The sequence below is a fragment of the Lutjanus erythropterus genome, chromosome 13, assembly GCF_056507025.1.
Source record: "Lutjanus erythropterus isolate fLutEry1 chromosome 13, fLutEry1.hap2, whole genome shotgun sequence".
NCBI classification, from domain to species: domain Eukaryota; kingdom Metazoa; phylum Chordata; class Actinopteri; order Lutjaniformes; family Lutjanidae; genus Lutjanus; species Lutjanus erythropterus.
The window spans coordinates 289,981-311,038 of record NC_139329.1 but is presented as its reverse complement, the minus strand read 5'-3'; the positions used below and the strand labels follow the sequence as shown (position 1 = coordinate 311,038).

Genomic DNA, 21,058 nt, shown 5'->3' with positions numbered 1-21,058 from the left:
GCGAGTAAGTTTTCTCCCTGCTGCCCTGATGTCCTTTACTGCAGCCAATAACTAACTGGTCTTCCCTTATGTAGATGTCCACTGAGTTGAAAAGTGAGCTGTGATCCAGTGAGTGGCTCATCAAAGATCTGATCAGATGAACCTTGGTTTCTGGTTTGAGTGTCTCAAGCTTGGGTGGCAGAGGTCTTTGGCCTCAGATACAGCAGTTCCTTATGGCCTGTGTCCTGTCTTTACCTTGTCCTCCTTCCTGAGTGTCTATAGTTAAGTGTCATGAAAGACTTCACCCCTTTACAAACCTGCTCAACATCTGTGGTGATAACATCCTGGTTACTAACTTTTTCTTACCACTGGCTGAACTTTCCCTGGAGCCTATCCTCTCCCCCATTCCACTTCATGCTCAGAGAATAGGTCATGCAAGGGCTGCCACTAACACTCCAGGGGCCAGTCACACCTCTTCCACAAGCTCCTGCAGTTGGACGCTGTCTACCCCTCTCTTTCTTTCTCCCTGTTGGTGAACCACACACTGACTGGAATGGTGCACACAGCAGCACATCCAGTGCGCTTTTCCAGCTCAGCTGATTGGTGCTCAAAACGCAACAAAATAGGTTAAATCCTGAAACTGTGGATGCAGTTCAGGCTAAAAATACAGTATAGAACTACACAGGTTAGTCTGTTAAAACTCTCATTTATGATATTAAGGGGAAAAAAGGGAGAGAACGAAGGAAGGGGAGAAACAGTGAGGTTACTTGATTTACTGTTATTCAGCAATGAGGAACATATTTGGAACTATTTGTGTTAAGATTGTTGTGTAGTAATGATGATGATAATGTATTTCAAGAATGATGGAAACCATCAGCTGATAAATGATGAAGGTCATGAAAAACTTACTTGTGCACAGCAGAGCAGCAAAGGCATGGATGGCTGCCCTGAAAAAGAAAAAAAGGAAGCAGTGACAGACATTAACTAATTACACACTCAATACTACACAGCAAATTTCTGGAGTGAAAAATCTGGTAGTTAGGCAAAAAAGTGTGAAAGTGTTAAATTTGCGGAGTTTATTCTTTAACTCTAACTCTGGTTTGTGTTGAGGGATACTAATTGTCAAGAGTAATATTTTGGAGTTCATTCAGTGGGTGTTCAGGAGTGTAATTTCCATGTCCATGTTTAACCATTGCTCCATGACTCCACACCGTACACAGCAAGCTGAAACTGGACTTAGTAGTGAGGTAAGATTGAGCCTGTTTTTTGCTTTTGCCTTTAACTTAACTATTATAAAATGTTTGGTAGGTATAGCTTACATAGCATTTTTCTTGAAGTTGGTACACTAAGCTATATATGTTTGTTTTGAATTTGGTATTGAACAGCTCTGTATGTCCCAGATTATTCAGAGTATGCTGTATTTGGCCTTCGGCTTTTTGCTCGCTCTACTGTAAAGGAGATATTTAGGCAGCCATTTTTTTCTATTGAACCTTTTAAAAAACATATGTTTTCCCTCTCCAAACAAATGTGTGCACAATGTTGGTTTGGAAGAACTGGTAGATATTAAAAATGAATTTGAAAAAGTTGTATTAAAATATTAGGTTTACATTAGGTGGCTGAAATAGTTCTCCTTTCCTTTTTAATTAGATTTTGCAAGACTTCTCACTGATGTTTGGAGAAGAGGCCACGTCAAGGTTCCTGTAAAAATGGAACACCAGTTTTGAAAAAAAAAAAATCTTAATCTTGATGTGATCATTGATGTGCTAGTTATGTAGTTATAAACTTATTATTTGAGGTCACATCTCCCCAGACCCAGCAAAGATCTTGCAAGAGTAATTGTTTAACCAAACTATGATCACTGTGTAACCCTAACCAAATCACGGTGCTGTCACATTATAAAATATATTTACTCGAAACAAAGTGCACCATTAAGAACAAATTTCACAAGAACTTTGAAAGGGTTGTCTTCTAAATACCACAAGTGAGAGGGCCCAATGCACTGGTCAAATATATCAACAGAGCAACACACTGTATGTGTAAATGATCTGGCCTTTTCTGCAAGTAATGTGGCTGCTGAAGATGCTCTGAAAATATTCCACAGCCTGAAAATTATTAAACATAATTCATCTATACATAACCAAAACAGACAGAATATACATTAATTGGACAATAACTGGTAAACCATATGTAATAATACATTTTCCATGCCCCCCACCTCAAAACACAGAATACACATCACCACTCATGGCATGCACCTCATGGGATTTACTGACAATAACACCTGCTCACTCTGTCCCTTGCATAGACAGTCATTCTCATGGATTCTGATTCTGCACACCTGTTCGAAGTTAGAGTTTGAAAATAGCAGAAAAAAATGAACATTTGCTCTGTTTGTGTTTGTGAAGTGTGTGTTACAGTTGTTTGGCTTTGTGTGTGTCAGTATCTGGACAGTGGAGAGTCTGGGTGGTTAAATATTTAGCTTGTTCATTAGACCCTCCATCACACAGTGGCTATCACTATCAGTGGTTTGAAGACAAAGGAATTATTCAAAATGACAAAATTATAATAAAAAATAAATAATCAAATAATCAGTTATAATCAGTTGTAGTTTATAGTTTATCAGGTTTATTAAAACCTAACTATAAGTATACCTGATAAACTATAACTATATATAATGCCCAACCAGGTTGACTGATACATACAAAAAATAAACAAATTAATACATTTTAAAAAATCACTAAAATTTAACAATTAAAAAGAGGTTGTGTTGTGATTCCACAGGCCATTTTTGCTGCAATCATCCCACTTTTTTTTTTTTTTTGTCTCATATTAATGTGTCTGTCAAAATGGGAGCAGCAGTGTGGGCACTGTCCCCAACTGCCATGCGACGTTGCAGAGGTGTGTCAACCAAGACAGCCCTACAACATCCAAAGACTTGAGGTACTCAGGGCGGATCTCATCCACCCCCGGTGCCTTGCCGCTGATGAGCTTCCGAACTACCTCAGTGACTTCAGCTTGGGTGATGAATGAGTCAACCTCTGGGTCCCCAGCCTCTGCTTCCTCTACGGAAGGCGTGTCAGTGGGATTGAGGAGATCCTCGAAGTATTCCTTCCACCGCCTGACAGCATCCCTTACCTCCGGTGTCCACCACCGGGTTTGGGGATTGCCGCTGTGACAGGTACTGGAGACCTTACGGCCACAGCGGCTCCAACTCACCACCAGGTGGTGATCAGTTGACAGCTCAGCCCCTCTCTTCACCCGAGTGTCCAAGACACATGGCCGGAGGTCAGTTGACACGACCACAAAGTCGATCATTGACCTCCGACCTAGGGCGTCCCTGTGCCACGTGCACTGGTGGACACTCTTATGCTTGAACATGGTGTTCCATGCACCGTGGGCAACTCCAGAGTAGAAAAGAGTCCAGCCTCTCTCAAGGAGTTGGGTTCCAGAGCCCCGACTGCGTGGAGGTGAGCCCGACTATCTCTAGCCGGTACCGCTCAACCTCCCACACTAGCTCAGGCTCCTACCCCCCCAGCAAGGTGACATTCCATGTCCCCACTGTGAGATTCCATGTCCTGGGATTGGGTCGTTGGGGCCCCCGCCCACGACTGCCACCCAAACCACATTGCATCGGCCCCTTCTGAACCCTCCCACGGGTGATGGGCCTACGGAAAGGCGGGCCCACGTCGCTCCTTCGGGCTGGGCCTGGCCAGGTCCCATTGGCAAAGACCCAGCCACCAGGCGCTCGCCTGCAAGCCCCGACCCCAGGCCTGGCTCCAGGGTGGGGCCCCGGTAACGCCAATCCGGGAGACGTAAACATCCCTGATGTTGAACTATTCATTGGAGACTTTGGAACCGCTCTTAGTCTGACCCATCACCTAGGACCCTACCAGGGGCAACAAGCCCCCGACAACATAGCTCCTAAGATCATTCAGGTTCTCAAATCTCTCCACCACGATAAGGTGGCGGTTCAAGCAGGGGCAAAGTGAACCTGTCTCAGCTTAATATCATGACTTTGAAAACACCAAATGACTTGCTTACATGGATTTAGTTTACAATTTAGTTTAGAATATAAAGAATTGTAAATTATCACTTTCATGAGGCTGTTCACAGACAGCAACAGATCAATAAGGAGAAGGAAAGCAGGCACACTTCATGTAAGCAAAATTCACAATATGTTTTTATCAAACAACATATTCAGTCCATTTTCAGTCTGTATTTTTTGGCATCTCAGCCCTCACACATACTGTAAACGGAGGCACAAACCTATGTGGTCTATCAGCTATCCAACAGCACCATAAATTACATTAATGTAGCAACAATAATGATATACATTATTGTTGTTACCACTGCAAATGCAGTTTTTCTTCCTAGCCATGTTACTTTAATTTTCATGCAATTCTTTTGAAAATAAAAAAACTGAAGCATAATACAAGGTGTGTCAGAAAAGTAACTGGACTTAGTGTGCTGTGTGAGCTATGAGTGGGGTAGGGATTAGTGGGTTGCATCAGCATGTGACGTAATATCGAGGAGTATATAATTGCAATCTCAGCCCTCTGCAGCCATTGTATGTTTTCTCACTTGCTTTTGTTTACAGCTCCTTAATTTCAGGCCGTCAAGCGATGGGCACACAGCAACGACCCAACCTTAAGTTTTGGCTGCGGAAAACTCTGTCAGAAGCTGGAAGATTACAAGACACTCAAGGATGTCCTGACACAGCTGCATGCGCCACTCCTTCTGGTCATCATTCAGCAACTTCGGCACCATCTTCGTGCAGATCTTCTGCAAGCCCAAATCTTCTGTTATAATCTTCCAGACACTGTCATCGTTCATGGCCAGCTTACTTGCGATCAGTAGAACAGTCAGCCGACAATTGCAACACACCACCCGCCTCATGCGCTCAATGCTGGCCTTATTCCTGCTCGTTGAAGGCCTTCCGCTTGTGGGGTCCTCTTCCACATCATGGGATGAAACAAACTGAGTGCAGATTGTTATCACAGGTTTTTTGGGTAGATTCTATAGGTTGTTCTTTATAGTGTAGATCAAAGAGCAATAACAATATGCACATTTATATTGCTACATTTACTACATTGTGGATGTTGTATCATAAATCATTCAAAATATCACCATCAGTCATCAATCAAAGTAACTCCTTTGCAGGCTACAATATGTAACAATATAAACAGGTTAGTAGGTGCTACAGTGCATAGCAGTCTAACAGACTGGTGCTGAGGTATGAACTTCTGCTGACAGTTAAGAATAGATGGATGAATTTAGTTGTACAGCTTTGAACAGTTTGAATGACTACACTGTTTTAAAAGTGTGGACAGCAGCCAACTGGCATATCTAATCGTCACCATATCACAGCTATAATTGGATAAATCAGTGTGAGAGACATGTCTAACTGGATCTCACACTTGAGGGAAATAGCATATCTCCTGCCTTGTTGCTGTCATTACATCACAGGAATTCACAGCTGCCAATTCTATCAAATTATCCAAAGTAGCAGCTGGCTTTGAAATCTGGAATCTCAGAGTGCTCTAATTGTATTAGAACAATTAACAGCTGGCTTCTGCATGAAAATGATACAGAAAACTCACCCCAAGGGCTATAAATTTGTGATGTCAGAGGATTTGATTCCCTCACACCACTGGGGAGTTTCATGTTCACTAGTGGCTGATCAGGGTCTGGTATGCCTGGCACTGAGCCAGGTGGAGAGGCCGGTACTCCTGGTGCCTTTGGCATGCTCCACTGGGTATACTGGAGGATGCCGGCTATTTGAGCCAAATGCCATCAGTTCTGACAGAGACAGATGAGAAAAAGACATATGATCCAAGAGGAGGGGGATGGTGGCTTATGAGAGCTAGAGTCTACACACAAGTTCAGGAGAAATAATGACGTGTTGAGACCAAGAATATGTTGATATCTTGTAATGATGTTGTTTCCTTGTAAATTTCAATACTGTCACACAGTTAGTGCATGGAGATGTTGCACATTTCACAGATATGACTATTATAAACCAGACAGAGAGAGTTTCATAGTGCCTAATTAAGCCAGCAAATTCTTCTGTAGCCTGCCCAATAAATTTGGATATATCTTGCATAATGGTGGGAAATTTGACTGATGTTTGCATTAAAGGGCATGTCAGCCATCACAAAAACTGCTAATCATCCCTGGGTACCACCAATATACATATATCAAATATCATGGAAATCCATATCCAAGTATGTTTTGAGATGTTTGTAGGAAATACCGGCCATGACAAAAGTCAGCCAAAATTACTGAAAAAACACTTCTGAAGTGTGTTGGACAACCAACCAGCCAATCATGGGTTTTAATTGCAGCTACTGATACAAGGATACAAGGTTATTTGTCATTTCACAGCAAGGCTGTTAATTTAGATTTAGTTGTAGTCCCCTCTTTGACTGATTGATTGACTGGAAAAAGATGAATAAAAATGTAGAGCAAATTAATTAATAAGGTGGAGCAGTCTCATAGTCTGAATGAAGAAGCTTCAGTCTGGTGGTACAGCAGCAGATACTTCTGTATTTTCTGTATTGTCTTTTAGTATCCTCTGGGCTCGGCACAGGTACCTTCTCTCCTCGATATCACTGATGCTGGGTAGACGGTCACGTAGGGGTGACGCTGTTGGAGTGAACGCTGGCGTGTTTTAGCTGCCGCTGCTCCCCGGCTTTCTTAAAACTTTTTAGTAATTTTATTGCCTGTGGACTCTGCAGTTGTTATCTATGGGCATTCGTTAACCCAGTACTCCTATCTCGTAAGTTAGCTGACATCCGTGTCTGTGTGTGTTTGGACTAAGATTAGCCTACCTGCTGCCTCCGCTGCTGCCACGGCCTCGGCAACTATGTGGGCTAGTTGTATGTGGCTTGTGCTGGCCTGGACTGTCCTGTCCTTAGTTCATCATCCAACGACAGCACTGCTCCAGTACTCTGCCGATGAGCTTCTTAAGCTCCGCTTCCACCTGCATGTGCCACCACCACCAGCTCTCCTTCTACACCCAGACATTTTACACCTGCCCCGTCGGAAATACATTCACCGCCGGAACCTCCGGTGGGACGGATCCAACTCCATCAAGTCTTTCTGGTCTAGTGCTCGGCGTCCACTGAAGAACACCGGTCGTCGCGCTGATCACAGTGTGCTGGCCCGCCTGGCTAGGTCAGCTAACACAGCTGTCAACCACAGCAGGACTACTGTCAACTTCGGTCTTTTTAACATCCGTTCACTCACGAGTAAGGGACATCTTGTGCAGGATCTCCTTACTGACCGTAAGTTGGACTTTTTATGCTTAACTGAAACATGGCAACAGCCGAATGACTTTACTCCACTTAATGATGCTACTCCTCCGGGGTTTGTTTACATTGCTCAACCTCGTGATTCCGGTCGAGGGGGAGGTCTCGCGATAATTTACCGCGAGAAGTGGAGGATAGCCCCTGTGAATGCTCCTGTCTGTCACTCATTTGAGGCCACCGTATGTCAGCTCTCTGGACCTATTCCCACTATTGTTGCCACCTTGTATCGCCCACCGAAACCTAACAAGGATTTTATTACTGACTTCTCAAACTTCCTGATGTACCTCTCCACACTCTCACCAAACATAATACTTCTGGGGGATTTTAACATTCATATGGACAATGTCAATAACACTCTCACCAAAGACTTCTCATCCTGTTTGGACAATTTTGGACTGCAGCAATATATCAATTTTCCCACACATGCTAAAGGACATATCTTGGACTTAATCTGCTGCTCAGGTGTTACACCTGCTGACTGCAAAGCAGATTCCCTCCCTCTCTCAGACCATATGTTTTTATCATTCAGCGTAAATCTCTCACTCTCCAAATCCAATCCTCCACGCAATATAACTTTCCGTAAAATTAAGGATATCAACTTGGACAATTTATCTTCTTGTAGATTTCAGATTTCCCAGTGTTGACAGGTTTTCTGCCCCAGATGAATTGCTTTCACACTACAACAACAGCCTTCATAACCTTCTAAACAATCTTGCTCCACTCAAAACCAGATCTGTGTCATTCACGCATACTGCACCTTGGTTCACTCCCACTCTCAGACAGTTAAAAGCAAAAGGACGTCAGCTTGAAAGACTCTACAGGAAAACTGGTCTCACTGTGCACAAAGACATGTATTCAAATCATATTCTCCACTACAAAGACTGCATTACTACAGCCAAATCCGCATACTACTCTGGTTTAATTAGTTCAAATGAGGGTAACTCTAAGGCCCTTTTCTCCCTACTCACAAATATTACAAAACCACCGGATTCACTTCCTCCTCACCTGTACTCTTCTGATTTCTGCAATACTTTGGTATCATTTTTCTCTTCAAAAATCGAACATATTCACCATCAACTTACACCCACCTCTGTTCCAACTTCACCTGCCCCAGTTCCATGTGCCCCCACCCATTCACTCTCAGTATTCACCCTACCTTCAGTTAATGAAGTCTCCAAATTCATTAAGAAATCCAAATCGTCAACCTGTCAATTAGACCCTCTTCCCACTGTCCTTGTAAAAGCCACCCTCCCCTCTCTGTCCCCTCTCATCACTGACATCATACACTCTTCCCTTATCACTGGTGTTGTTCCTTCTGCCCTCAAATCAGCTGCTGTAACCCCAATACTCAAGAAACTTGGTTCAGATCCCAATAACCTCAATAACTTCCACCCAATCTCAAATCTTCCATTCATTTCCAAAATTCTTGAAAAAACAGTTGCTGCTCAACTCCACACCCATCTTTCCTGCAATAATTTATATGAACAATTCCAATCTGGTTTCCGTCCCTTCCATAGCACTGAAACAGCACTCCTTAAAGTCACTAATGACCTCCTCCTTGCTGCTGACTCCGGTTCACTATCCATTCTCCTTCTGCTTGATCTGACCGCAGCCTTCGACACAGTTTCACACACCATCCTCCTGAACAGACTTTCCTCTCTTGGCATCACAAACACACCTCTTAACTGGTTTCATTCATATCTTTCAGGCCGCACTCAGTTCATCCAGTTAAAATCATTCACCTCCCATTCAGTCCCCGTCACCTCAGGTGTCCCCCAGGGCTCTGTCCTGGGGCCCCTGCTGTTCATTATTTACCTTCTCCCCCTTGGTCACATTTTCCGCAAACATCATATTCACTTTCATTGCTACGCGGATGACACCCAGCTCTACCTTTCAGCCAAACCTAACTCCACATTCCCACCCTCGTCCCTCACCAATTGCCTTCTTGAAATACAATCCTGGTTCACCTCAAACTTCCTTAAATTAAATTGCAATAAAACAGAACTTCTCTTAATAGGCACAAAAACTATGCTAAATAAACTCCATAATTTTTCTATTCCCCTCGATAACTCCTCCATCTCTCCCTCCCCTCAGGTTAAGAGTCTGGGTGTCATCCTCGACAGCACCCTCTCCTTCGCCTCCCATGTCAATAACATCACTCGGTCTGCCTACTTCCATCTTCGTAACATCAACCGGCTTCGTCCTTCTCTTACCCCTCACTCAACTGCTGTTCTTGTTCACAGTTTGGTCACCTCCCGTTTAGATTATTGTAACTCTCTTCTCTTTGGCCTTCCGCATAAAACCCTCCATAAACTACAACTGGTCCAAAACTCAGCCGCCCGTATCATTACACGCACCCCTTTAATCCATCACATCACACCTATTCTACAACAGCTACATTGGCTCCCCATCACACATCGCATCAACTATAAAATACTCCTCCTTACCTTCAAAGCTGTCCACAACCTTGCCCCTACATATCTCTCTGACCTCCTCCACATTGCTACACCTGCCCGCACCCTCAGATCCTCTTCTTCCATCCATCTCATCGTCCCCCCCGCCCGTCTTGTTACCATGGGGAGCAGAGCATTCAGCCGCTCTGCTCCCCAGCTCTGGAACTCACTCCCACCTGACCTCCGTAACACAGACTCACTACCACATTTCAAATCCAAACTCAAAACCCATCTGTTTAAACTGGCTTACTCCCTCTGATCACATTTGCATTGTCTAATTTTAAACTGTATTTTGTATTTTATTGTCTTTTTAATATTGTTTTTGCTTTTATGTTGATGATGTAAGGTGACCTTGAGTGTCAAGAAAGGCGCCTATAAATAAAATGCATTATTATTATTATTAGATGGGTACCAATGATATTCTATGCGATTACAATAACTTGCTGTAAAGTTTCCCTGTCCTGGGCTGTGCACATAACATGCCAGTTTGTGATTTTTCCAGTCAAGATGTTTTCAATTGCTCCTCTGTAGAAACTGACATGAACATGGGTTGGGACTTTTTGGGACTTGGGTTTCTGTAGGGAATACAGCCATTTCTGAGCTTTCCTGACCAGGGTGGAGATGTGTGATGTCTATGACAGGTTCTCTGTGATGTTGATGCCCAAGAACCTCAAACTGTTCACCTGCTCCACCTCAGCTCCACGGATCATCCTTGGTTTAGCTAATGTTGAAAAGCTTTGACCATTTTCTTTGCACAACCCTGCAAGAATGCATTCTGCTGATTTCCTCTCTATATGAAGTCTCATCATCATTTGCAATCAAGCCAATGATGGTAGTGTTATCTGCAAACTTGAAAATAGAGTTGTCTCTTTGTCAAGGGCCCTCATGGGTGTACAGTATGAACAGAAGGGGGCTGAGCACACAGCCCTAGGGGCACACTAGTGTTGAACACTAGAGTGGAGGTGGTGAGACCACAATTCCAAACTGTCTCAGATCTGTTTGTAAATAAGTCTAATATCCAATTGTGTAGTGCAAACAATGACAATGACATCTACTAGCTGGATGGCACGTTTTGATTTGTTTTTTCCCCTCAGGAGGCGGAGTCAACAGGTGTCTCTTTGTTGAGGAAATTGAATAAAGCATAAACTGTGTTAAGCTCATCTGGTAATGTAGCCTCACGTATTGTGGGTAATTCCTGCTTTTTTAGTTTCTTAAATTTTTTAACAGCTTCTCACATATCTTTAGTGTTGCTGGTGTTGGCAGCTTTAGAATCTGGGTAGAACATTTCTGAGGTCTGTTTGATTAAAATCACCATAAAGTTTCAAATTAAAACTTCTCTCATACAAACTTACACACACACACGCACCCACACTCAACACCAGCCACTCAACTCAACACTACAAAACTGCTGCTAATTTCTTATGTTCTGGATGAAATATTACTTCTGTATCTGGTACATCTGTATTTGCACTATTCATTCTATTTGCACTAATAATTATATTTGGACAATAATTATCCAACCTTGTTATCTTTACAGTTTCTGTTTTGTTTCTTCTTTGCTATTGCTCAGATTGTAAATGTAGTCAGTAGAAGAACACACTTGGGTCCAATCCATATTAGTTTATCTTTCAGTCCAGCTCCCTTCCCTCTTCCTCAGTCGAGCACAGCACTGAAATCATCTCAAAGTTTGCTGTATTTAATTCAATTCTTGTCCAATGTTGATGAGTGTGTTACTACCATAAGTAATACGTGTATCAGCAAAAAGGTGAGAACATTACAAGATGTTTCTTTCAATTTGATAACATAAAGGGAAAATACTGGACTTGCTGTACTGCTGTTGCATTAACTAATGTGGCAAAAACTGGAAACAGGCCAATCAAGGTCTTGTATCTTTGAATATACTTGATTACCACATGAAATTATTCTAATGCAAAGCCCCATCCTAATAAAATAATGAAATCTAGGGAAATTAGAAGGTATTTCTTTTTTATGTCACAAATATAGTTATCCTGATTTCCTTGGTGGTATTCAAAGTGAAAAATAATGCATTCCTCAAAAGATGTTTTATGAAAACAACAAGGCCATGTAGATACACGATGAACCCTGTCTGTATAAATATCTAGGGATTGAAATCACTAGACTCCCATTTGAAAGAAAGCAGGTAACAGGGTCATTAATTAGAATTAAGTTTTTTTCTTTTTTGGCTTTGCCAAGTTAAGCAGGTGCTATTTGTAGCTACACATACTGCCAAAATATAAATAAACAAGTCACTGAACGTCAGTGATCCATCTTTGTGGTCTGGTTCTGGGTTCTGAGAAGGGGATTATATTTCATGTTGTGGGTCAGCCAGGGGCTGAAACCTCTGTCAACTATCATTCATTTGCACATTAGCTGACACTAGCAAACTACAGCTATGGGGCTGGATGTGTTAACTGAGTTTTGTTAGGGTTAGAAGTGTAAGTTGACGATGAAGATGGAAGTGAGAGGTGCACCCAAATGTGAATATGGTATCTGGGAAAACACCAATTATGTGATAAATATAGTGGTTTAATCCCTGCTTTGCTTGTTGTTATTCAGGCAAAAAATGATATTTAAAATATAACACAGTAACATTCAGAGTACTTTTTACTTTTGTCCAAGTAATTTTTACACAAGTTAATTTTACCATTAAACTATATTATAATTTTAATATTTAATATATATATTAGGGCTGTCAAACGATTAAAAATTTTAATCGAGTTAATTACAGCTTAAAAATTAATTAATCATAATTAATCGCAATTCAAATTATCCCCAAAATATGTCATATTTTTCTGTAAATTATTGTTAGAATGGAAAGAAATGACACAAGGCGGATATATACTGTACAGCAACATACTGTATTTGTTCATTACAACCATAAATCCACACTGAATGGCATTAATATTGTTCAAGAACATTATTTATTTCTTAGACAGTATTCTTTTTTTCTCTTCAAACTCAACAAGACTTTTTCTTTCTTTCTTTCTTTCTTTCTTTCTTTCTTTCAGTAACAGGACAGTATTCTTCCCCCTCTTCAAACTAGCACAACAGGGCCACTCTTTTTTTTTCTAATTAAAAATTCAAAACCAGAACATCAGGCTAAATCTACCTGCTTTGAGCTTCACCATATAAATCAAATGTTTCTTTTGCTGTGTGTGTGTGTGTGTGTGTGTGTGTGTGTGTGTGTGTGTGTGTACATTTAAATGTGGCCCTCTTCTCGACTCATCCTCTAGCCCAGGGGTGTCAAACTCAATCACAGAAGGGGCCAAAGTTTAAAACACAGTCTAAGTCGCGGGCCAAACAGGATTAACATTTATTAAACTGTCTAAAACTGACTAAAACTGTTTTATTCAGAAATATGAATTTGAACAGCCAGACTGCAACAACTTTTTCTTCAACAATAACAAAGGAAAATGAGAATATTTCAGCTCAGAATATTTAAGCTCACATATCCAGGTGGGGGTTACATTTGAAAATGCTTGCTTTTTGTTTGCACACAAGATATCGCACACTTTAATCATGCAAACCCTCAATGGCACTGCATTTGGCATAAAAATATGCTCATATAATAATATTACAAACCCATCAGCCCATCAGGTACAGGTGAACATATTGACCTGCTCAATTTAACATTAAGGCCAAAACGCACTGAGATCTTCAATAGAAAAGTCAACTGTAGCTTCTATGGCGCACTGCAGGCTTCAGATTTAAAATTGCTCTAGCCAGTCACTGCAAATTACTATCTGCTTATTTATTGTTCCATCTGTATTCTTTTTAAACTGAAATTCCCCATCCAGAGGGCCAACCTGCTCTTCCTCCATGTTTACATTCACTGCACGTATGCATCCCCTCTGCTCACTGCGTGTCACTGCACTTCTGAGTGGTATTATGGGATGTATGGGGCGGGTCATTCTGCGCATGCGTCAAATGCGTGAAAATTTTTAACGGCACTAATTCTAAAAATTAATTATCGCCCGCTAACGCGATAATTTTGACAGCAGTAATATATATATATATACACATATAGGAACAACAACAAGATTAGCAAATCAAAAAACACAAACACAGTGTAGCATTCCTACAATCATGTAAACAGTCATTGGTCAGTCGACATCAGTCGTGCAATGTACGTATCCGGAGGTAAACAGAGATAGGTGTGCTCCGTTACAGTTAATAAAGATGGATTAAGCTGATTTGATACGTCTCAGAGATTATTCAGCCAAAGCATGAACCACGAATACTATATGGTGTCAGAATAGCTGTTCGAACTCACGATGAGACAGCGAGAATGGACCCTCACGGCGTCCCGAGCCCTCGGATGGACTGGGACTCAACAAACTTACCGGACGCATGGAGAAAGTTCAGACAGCACGTCAAGCTCATGTTCTCCGGCCCACTACGTTCCCTAACTGAGGAACAAAAATGCAGCTATCTTCTGTTATGGGTTGGAGAAAAGGGATGTGATGTCAACAACACCTGGGCCCTAAGTTACTGAAAACGTATTATGAAAAAAATCCCAAAGCTAATCCAATTTTTTGCTAGATACAAGTTTCACGAGAAGATGCAACAAGTAGGCGAGTCTTTTGAGCTAAAGTTACTGGTTAAAGACTGCAACTATGCTAATAGTGATGACATGATCTGGGACAGAATTGTTTTTGCACAAGCTTACCAAGAGTGTGCGAAAAACTGCTTACTCACTGACCAGACTTAACACTAGAAAAAGCAATTGAAATTGCAAGATCACACAAGCTAGCAACGGAGCAGATCAAAACAATGGACCTCAACTGCACCAGCAGTGACTCAGCTGTACATGCTATAAGCAATAAAACAAATAGGAAGGAAACAGCAACCCACAAACAGGAAAGACATGGAAAAGAACACAGAAAATCAAGCATTAAGATGTGTGTATATTCTGCACAGGAACACAATGTCAGTGAGGCTTTTCCAGCAAAAGGCAAACAGTGTAATAAGTGCAAAAAATGTAATCACTTTGCCAAAGCTTGCAAAACAAGACCACCACAACAAAGACACCCAGGAGGAGTACATGGCATACACAAAGATGACAGCATTAGCCAGGAGGAATTCTACATTGATATGGTCACAGAGAAACCCATTGGTAAGAACAAGAAACTGCTGAACTTGAGTTGGGACCACAAGGACACAAACTTAAGTTTAAGCTGGATACATGTGCAGATGTAAACATGATACCTGCACACAGGTTTAACAATAACTTTAAAGATATAAACCTAAGACCAGCTGAAACAAAAATCAGTGCATATGGAGGACAAACACTGCAAGTAAAAGGGACATGTGACCTTGAATGTAAATACAAGAAGATTACCATCATGCAAGAGTTCTATGTTGTCAACACACAAGCCCTGCCTGTTCTAGGCCTGCAAGCCTGCCTAGACGTGGGATTAGTCAAACTGGTGCTATCTGTCGACGCAACACCAAATGAATCCCCTAATGTTATGGAGGAATATTCTGATGTTTTTCAGGGCATTGGACAGTTCCCGGGTGAATGCAACATTCATCTGAAGCCAGATGCAGTGCCGGTGGTGAACCCTCCATGACGGATTCCCCACAAACTCCGCAACTGCTTAAAGGAGGAGTTGGATGAGATGGAAAGAGATGGAATCATCAAAAGGGTGACAGAACCCACTGAATGAGTAAATGCACTAGTGGTTGTTGAAAAACCCACAACAAGCAAGGCCACACTACCCAATGCCCACACTAGATGATATTACACACAAGCTAGCTGGCGCACAGTATTTCAGTGTGCTTGATGCACGGTCAGGATATTGGGCAATCAAACTAACAGAAGAATCCTCCATGTTAACAATGTTTAACACTGGTTGGCCGATACAAGTTCCTCCACCTACCCTTTGGTGTCATTTCTGCACAAGATGAGTTCCAGAGGAGGATTGACGAGACCTACGAAGGCCTCAGTGGGGTCGCAGCCATCGTTGATGACATTCTGGTGTATGGCAGCACAAGAGAGGAACACGATGCAAACCTGCATGCCGTGCTACACTCAAATTGAAAAGGAGCTCTACACAAATTGAAAAGGAGCTCTACACAGTCCTGTTTGGGTGTAAGCGTTTTCGCCAATATGTATATGGCTGTCATGTGATCATCGAGTCTGACCATAAGCCCCTTGAATCCATACTAAAAAAGCACCTCGCAGCAGTACCTGTAAGGCTTCAATGTATGATACTACAGCTGCAAAGGTACGACATTACTATCACACATCACCCTGGGAAGGACATTCCAGTTGCAGACACGTTGTCAAGAAAGTCAATCTACACAGATGAGACCAAACTGAGTGAAGGCATGGATGCACAGGTGCACATGCTCATGAGCAACCTACCAGTGAGTGACAGCAAGCTGACAGAGATCCAGGCTGCTACAGCTCAAGATGTACAGCTAGATGTGTTAAAACAGGTGATCCAAAGCGGCTGGCCTGAATCAAGGAAGAAATGCCCGTCTGCTGTGGTTGAATACTGGAACCACAGAGATGAGCTCACACACATAAACGGATTGTTGTTTAAAGGTGAGAAAATCATCATTCCACACTCTCTACGAGAAGAAATGCTGAGACGCATACACACGGGGCACATAGGAATAGAAAAGAGCAAACAAAGAGCTAGAGACATTCTATTCTGGCCTGGCATGAATGCACAGATAGAGGCAATGATGGAGAGATGCTCTGTATATATAGAGCGCCGCAGCTCAAACACGAAGGAGCCAATGATCTCACACCCACTTCCAGAGAGACCATGGCAAGTCGTTGGTACAGATTTGTTCATGTGTGACGGAGAAGACTATATAGTTGTCGTAGACTACTTTAGTAGATTCTTTGAGATCGAGAGACTACATCACACTACTTCATCAGCAGTCATTCACAAAATGAAAGCCACATTCTCCAGACATGGAATGCCTAAGAGGCTTATCAGTGATAATGGTCCCTGCTATAACTCAAAGGAATTCAAATGCAGAAGCATGGGGATTCCACCACATCACCTCTAGCCCCCACCATGCACAGAGTAATGGGCCCACTGAAAAAACAGTCCAGACAGCAAAGATGATACTGGACAAAGCCAGAGCAGAAAGGAAGGATCCATACTTAAGTTTGCTAGAGTACTGTAACACCCCTGTTGATGGCCTTAAGTCTCCAGCTCAGCTGCTGATGAGTCGGCGGCTGAGATCAGTGCTTCCCACCACAAGTAAACAACTACAACCACAGGTTGTTTGTCAAAAGGCTGTGCATGCTAGGAGACTACAATGCCAGCGCAAACAGAAGCAGTACTATGACTGCAATGCAAGACCACTCTCAGTGTTACAGTGCGCTGCTGCAGTCCGCATTCAACAACCTAATGGACATTGGAAACCTGCCACAGTGACAGAACCTGCAAGCACAGCGAGATCATACGTCTCCACTGAGGATGGTCAAACCTACCACCGCAATCGTTGTCATTTGCTGCAGACGAAGGATGGTGCTGCGCATACAAGCTGTATGGTGCAGCCTGAACCACACAATGGTACAGAACCAGAGAGAACATCTGAGAGCAGTATGTTCCCACACCCATACACTACCAGGTATGGACGCACAATTAAACCAAGGAATGTCCTAAACCTATGATTGTAAGGATAGGGGCTCACTGCCCTAGGACAATCGTAAGGACAGAAAGAAAAAAAAAAAGAGAGAGAAATTGATATGGTAATGTAATGGGAATGAAAATGTAAAAGGGAGGATGCCTACCTGTTTATTAGACTTACTTAATATTGGCATGACAAGCTAAAAAGGAAAAATGGCATTGTTATCCTTACATTGTTACTTGGGTATGTTCTTTTAGAACTAGAGTAATGTGCATTAATTTTGTAAGGTTGTTCAATTGTTGGGCACCACAATTAATATCGTTATACTCTCCGAATTGTATGATATATGGGTGTATTGATTTTAAGAAGGGAGATGTAGCATTCCTACAGTCATGTAAACAGTCATTGGTCAGTCGACATCACATGATGTGACATGCAATGTACGTACCCGGAGGTAAACAGAGATAGGTGTGCTCCGTTACAGTTAATAAAGCTGGATTACACTAATTTGGCACATCTCAGAGATAATTCAGCCAAAGCATGAACCACGAATACTACACACAGCAACATTGCAATTTAAGATGTTTCTGTTCATTTTCTATATCTTTACTGCAAGGAGTTTCTATTTTAAATGCAGAACAGAATCTTTAAATTAGCTGGTAGTTGTTCCTCCTAGGATGCTGACTGGCCGCATCACTTTTGGTGCACAATTCAATTCATGAACTTTGATGGTGCTTTGTAGTCGCTTTGTCAATAAATATTAGGTTAGAAAATACAACATTTGACCAATTTTAAACCACACACACTTCCAGTCTTCTATCTGAATATACATACAGATATAGACATTGATAGGTTTTGTTGTGTTGAACAGGTATAAATGCAAATAATGTCAGTGTGTACCTTGAATGTCAATGCAAATTAGTGATACGCGCAATTATTCGACTATGCGATAAAACCTACCCACGCTAGTCAGCACCAGAAATACTAGTAGTTTAAACTATTTATCAATATTTCATTCATTCATGATGCCAGTTATCTGTTGCTTCTAAGATTTTATGCAGCTGTCCACAACTAGTCGGGGCTGCCGTGCTGTCAGACAGCAGCCCCTATCACCCAGCCCGTATGCACCGATTGCCCTGGCAACCCCGGATGTTTATATCAGCAAAGGACAGATGAATGTAAACAGAATAAGCTGATATATATTCAGTTGACTGGAGAAATGTGCCCAAATTAAGCACATACTCAAACATAAACCTGCTGCTGCTGCTAGCACTGCTAACATTAGCCACACTGTGTGTCATTTGTACATTAATGTGTAAGACTTGTATTGCACAGCGCAAAGTAGCGTGCATTTTAGTGGCATTTAAAAGTACGATTTGGCGATTGTTGACTGTGATTAACGGCTTCAAATGACTCTTAAAACACAGTATTTTTTTCGGACAGCATTAGACTAGTCGATTAGTCTAAATTAAATTTTGCATTTCATCGACATGCATTGTTTTCTGGAGTTCGACAGAATTCCAGCTTTTGCCCTGTTTGAACGGTATGTGTGTACGTGTACATGTATGTATGTGCACATGTATGTATATGCATATGTATGCGTGTATGCGCGTGCATGTGTGTATGTGCATGTATGTGGATGTATGTATATATGTATATATACACACACCTGACTTAACAGGTCATTGAGACCCTATTCTCAGTCTTCAAATAATTGTGTTTTTTAAAAATTTTTTTTTCCCTTTAATACCTATCCGACATGATTATTTTGATCTTGATTTATTGATGTCCCTTTTCTGGAGATTGATATATTTTGAAGTATGATGCACCAGATAAAATTGAGATATGTGTTGGTCTATGTATATATGTAGATATTTTTCATGTGTGGGGTGTTAAAAAAGAAAAAAAGAAAAAAAGAAAAAATGTTTATTGAGGTTTGATGAGCTTTCGGCCCTAATGCTGCACTGATGACACCTGAATGTGTTTCAGGTGTTGACCAGTCTCAGCAGTCCTCTGATTGGATGTTTTGTGGATGGAGGCATTCGCTGTCTTTAAATGCATGTAGAAATGTTTGTATGCCTGCCAGTATACCTGATGAAGGTCGTTTGGACCGAAACGTCGGATATTCAATAAATCACTAGAAAGCGAGACAGTGTGCGGGAGTCTGCTAACGTTTTTTCAAATTGAACTTTTTCTTCCGACGCACCTGTCAGACATTTCAGGTGTGCAGAGACCTTCTCAACATTGCTTGCACATTTCATCGACATGGAAATTAGTCACCAGGAACATCCCTATTGCAAATGTCATATCAAAAGCAGAAAACATGAATATACATACTTGATGCTGTTCAGATGTTCGGTGGTATAACAAGGGATGAGGTGGTAGATGACATCCAGTCCATGATTTGCTCCTATTAGGTTTGCTGTAGTAACTGTAAGGAGGACACAAAACAGCATAGCTGAGTTCAACTGATCAGTCAAATTAGTTTTTACACGTGCCCAACCATAGACCTCTAGTGCAATCTAACCTCAAGCTTTACTTCCAAATAAGTAAAGCACCTACAATACTCTATTTTGACTGATGGTGGATAATTTAGTAGCAGAAGTTTAAACATTGTTTTATCAGAAGTTTGCTCCCATCTTGCTTCCTTAAAATGTAAATTGATTATATCTGTGGCTTTACAAGGCCTGCACAGTACACCAGTAAACCTGAATTATATCAAGAGCCTAGGACAGTTAGGTGGTATAAAAGTATTACGGTATACCAGGGTATTATGAATTTCCAATGTCATGAGTTTAAATACTGTTATGAATACAAATGCTCCTCTTTCTTATAAACTGATGGGAAGTTGCAGTATTGGAGTGTGCATTTTACGCCACCAGGGGTCAGTCTCTGAGCAGCAGCACAGCTGAGCAGACAAACATAACTCTAATAAGAAGTAGAAACATGGTGTATTGGGGATAAAGTTACAGTACTAATTAGTTAAAAAGAAGAAATGTGCCTCTGATTTGGATTATTTTGGATCAAGTCCAGATGATACAGGTAAGCTGACAAACAATGCAGACTATTGACTGGTCAGTGGCATTTCGTTGTGGGTGTGTAACTTTAGCAAGGGGCAGACTAATTACTGTCTACAGTGACAGAGTTACAGTGAATGTGTGCTGAGCAGAGGGAAGAGTGGGAGTGTACAGAGACTGTGCTGAAATTTTACAGTTTAGGTTTGAGTTAGTCATTAAATAAAAGCTGAATCTTCTCATGACCAAAGTGGAGCTCCTGCATATGCATGCATTGTTTCCCAGTGCTGCTATGACAATCAGCTCTGCCTGTACAGTGAAGTACAGTGTAGGTGAGCTGTTTTACACAAATTTTACATAAATAGTACTGTATAACCCAGTAAAATGTCAAGAGGGTATGAAGGTATAAAAAAATGGATACCGCTCACACCCACAAGAGGCTTTATCAGTTGGTCAGTTTAGCAGAATGTCTTTCCTTAACAACTACGATTCCCTTCTTTGATTTTGCCACTGAATTTCGTGTAATCAATATGTTTAATCACCTCTTTCATACATTCTTGTTTTCATTTGTTGGTCCAGTATTGCTGGCATTGGGGGAGATCACTTGTGCATGTGTGTTTGTATCTAATAGAATAAAATGATGAAGTAATGATATTTTCTGTCCAAAAGATCAACTTCACTG

The 21,058-nt window shown here is 41.6% G+C and overlaps 1 protein-coding gene across 1 annotated transcript in view; it reads right to left on the bottom strand.

The window, feature by feature from the left end:
• agbl1 (AGBL carboxypeptidase 1) overlaps nt 1-21,058 on the bottom strand; it is a 219,332-nt gene that overhangs the window by 185,818 nt on the left and 12,456 nt on the right. Inside the window, 2 exon segments of the mRNA XM_084733981.1 lie at nt 889-926; nt 19,700-19,793. Of these exon segments, the coding sequence (XP_084590107.1) occupies nt 889-926; nt 19,700-19,793 (132 nt within the window).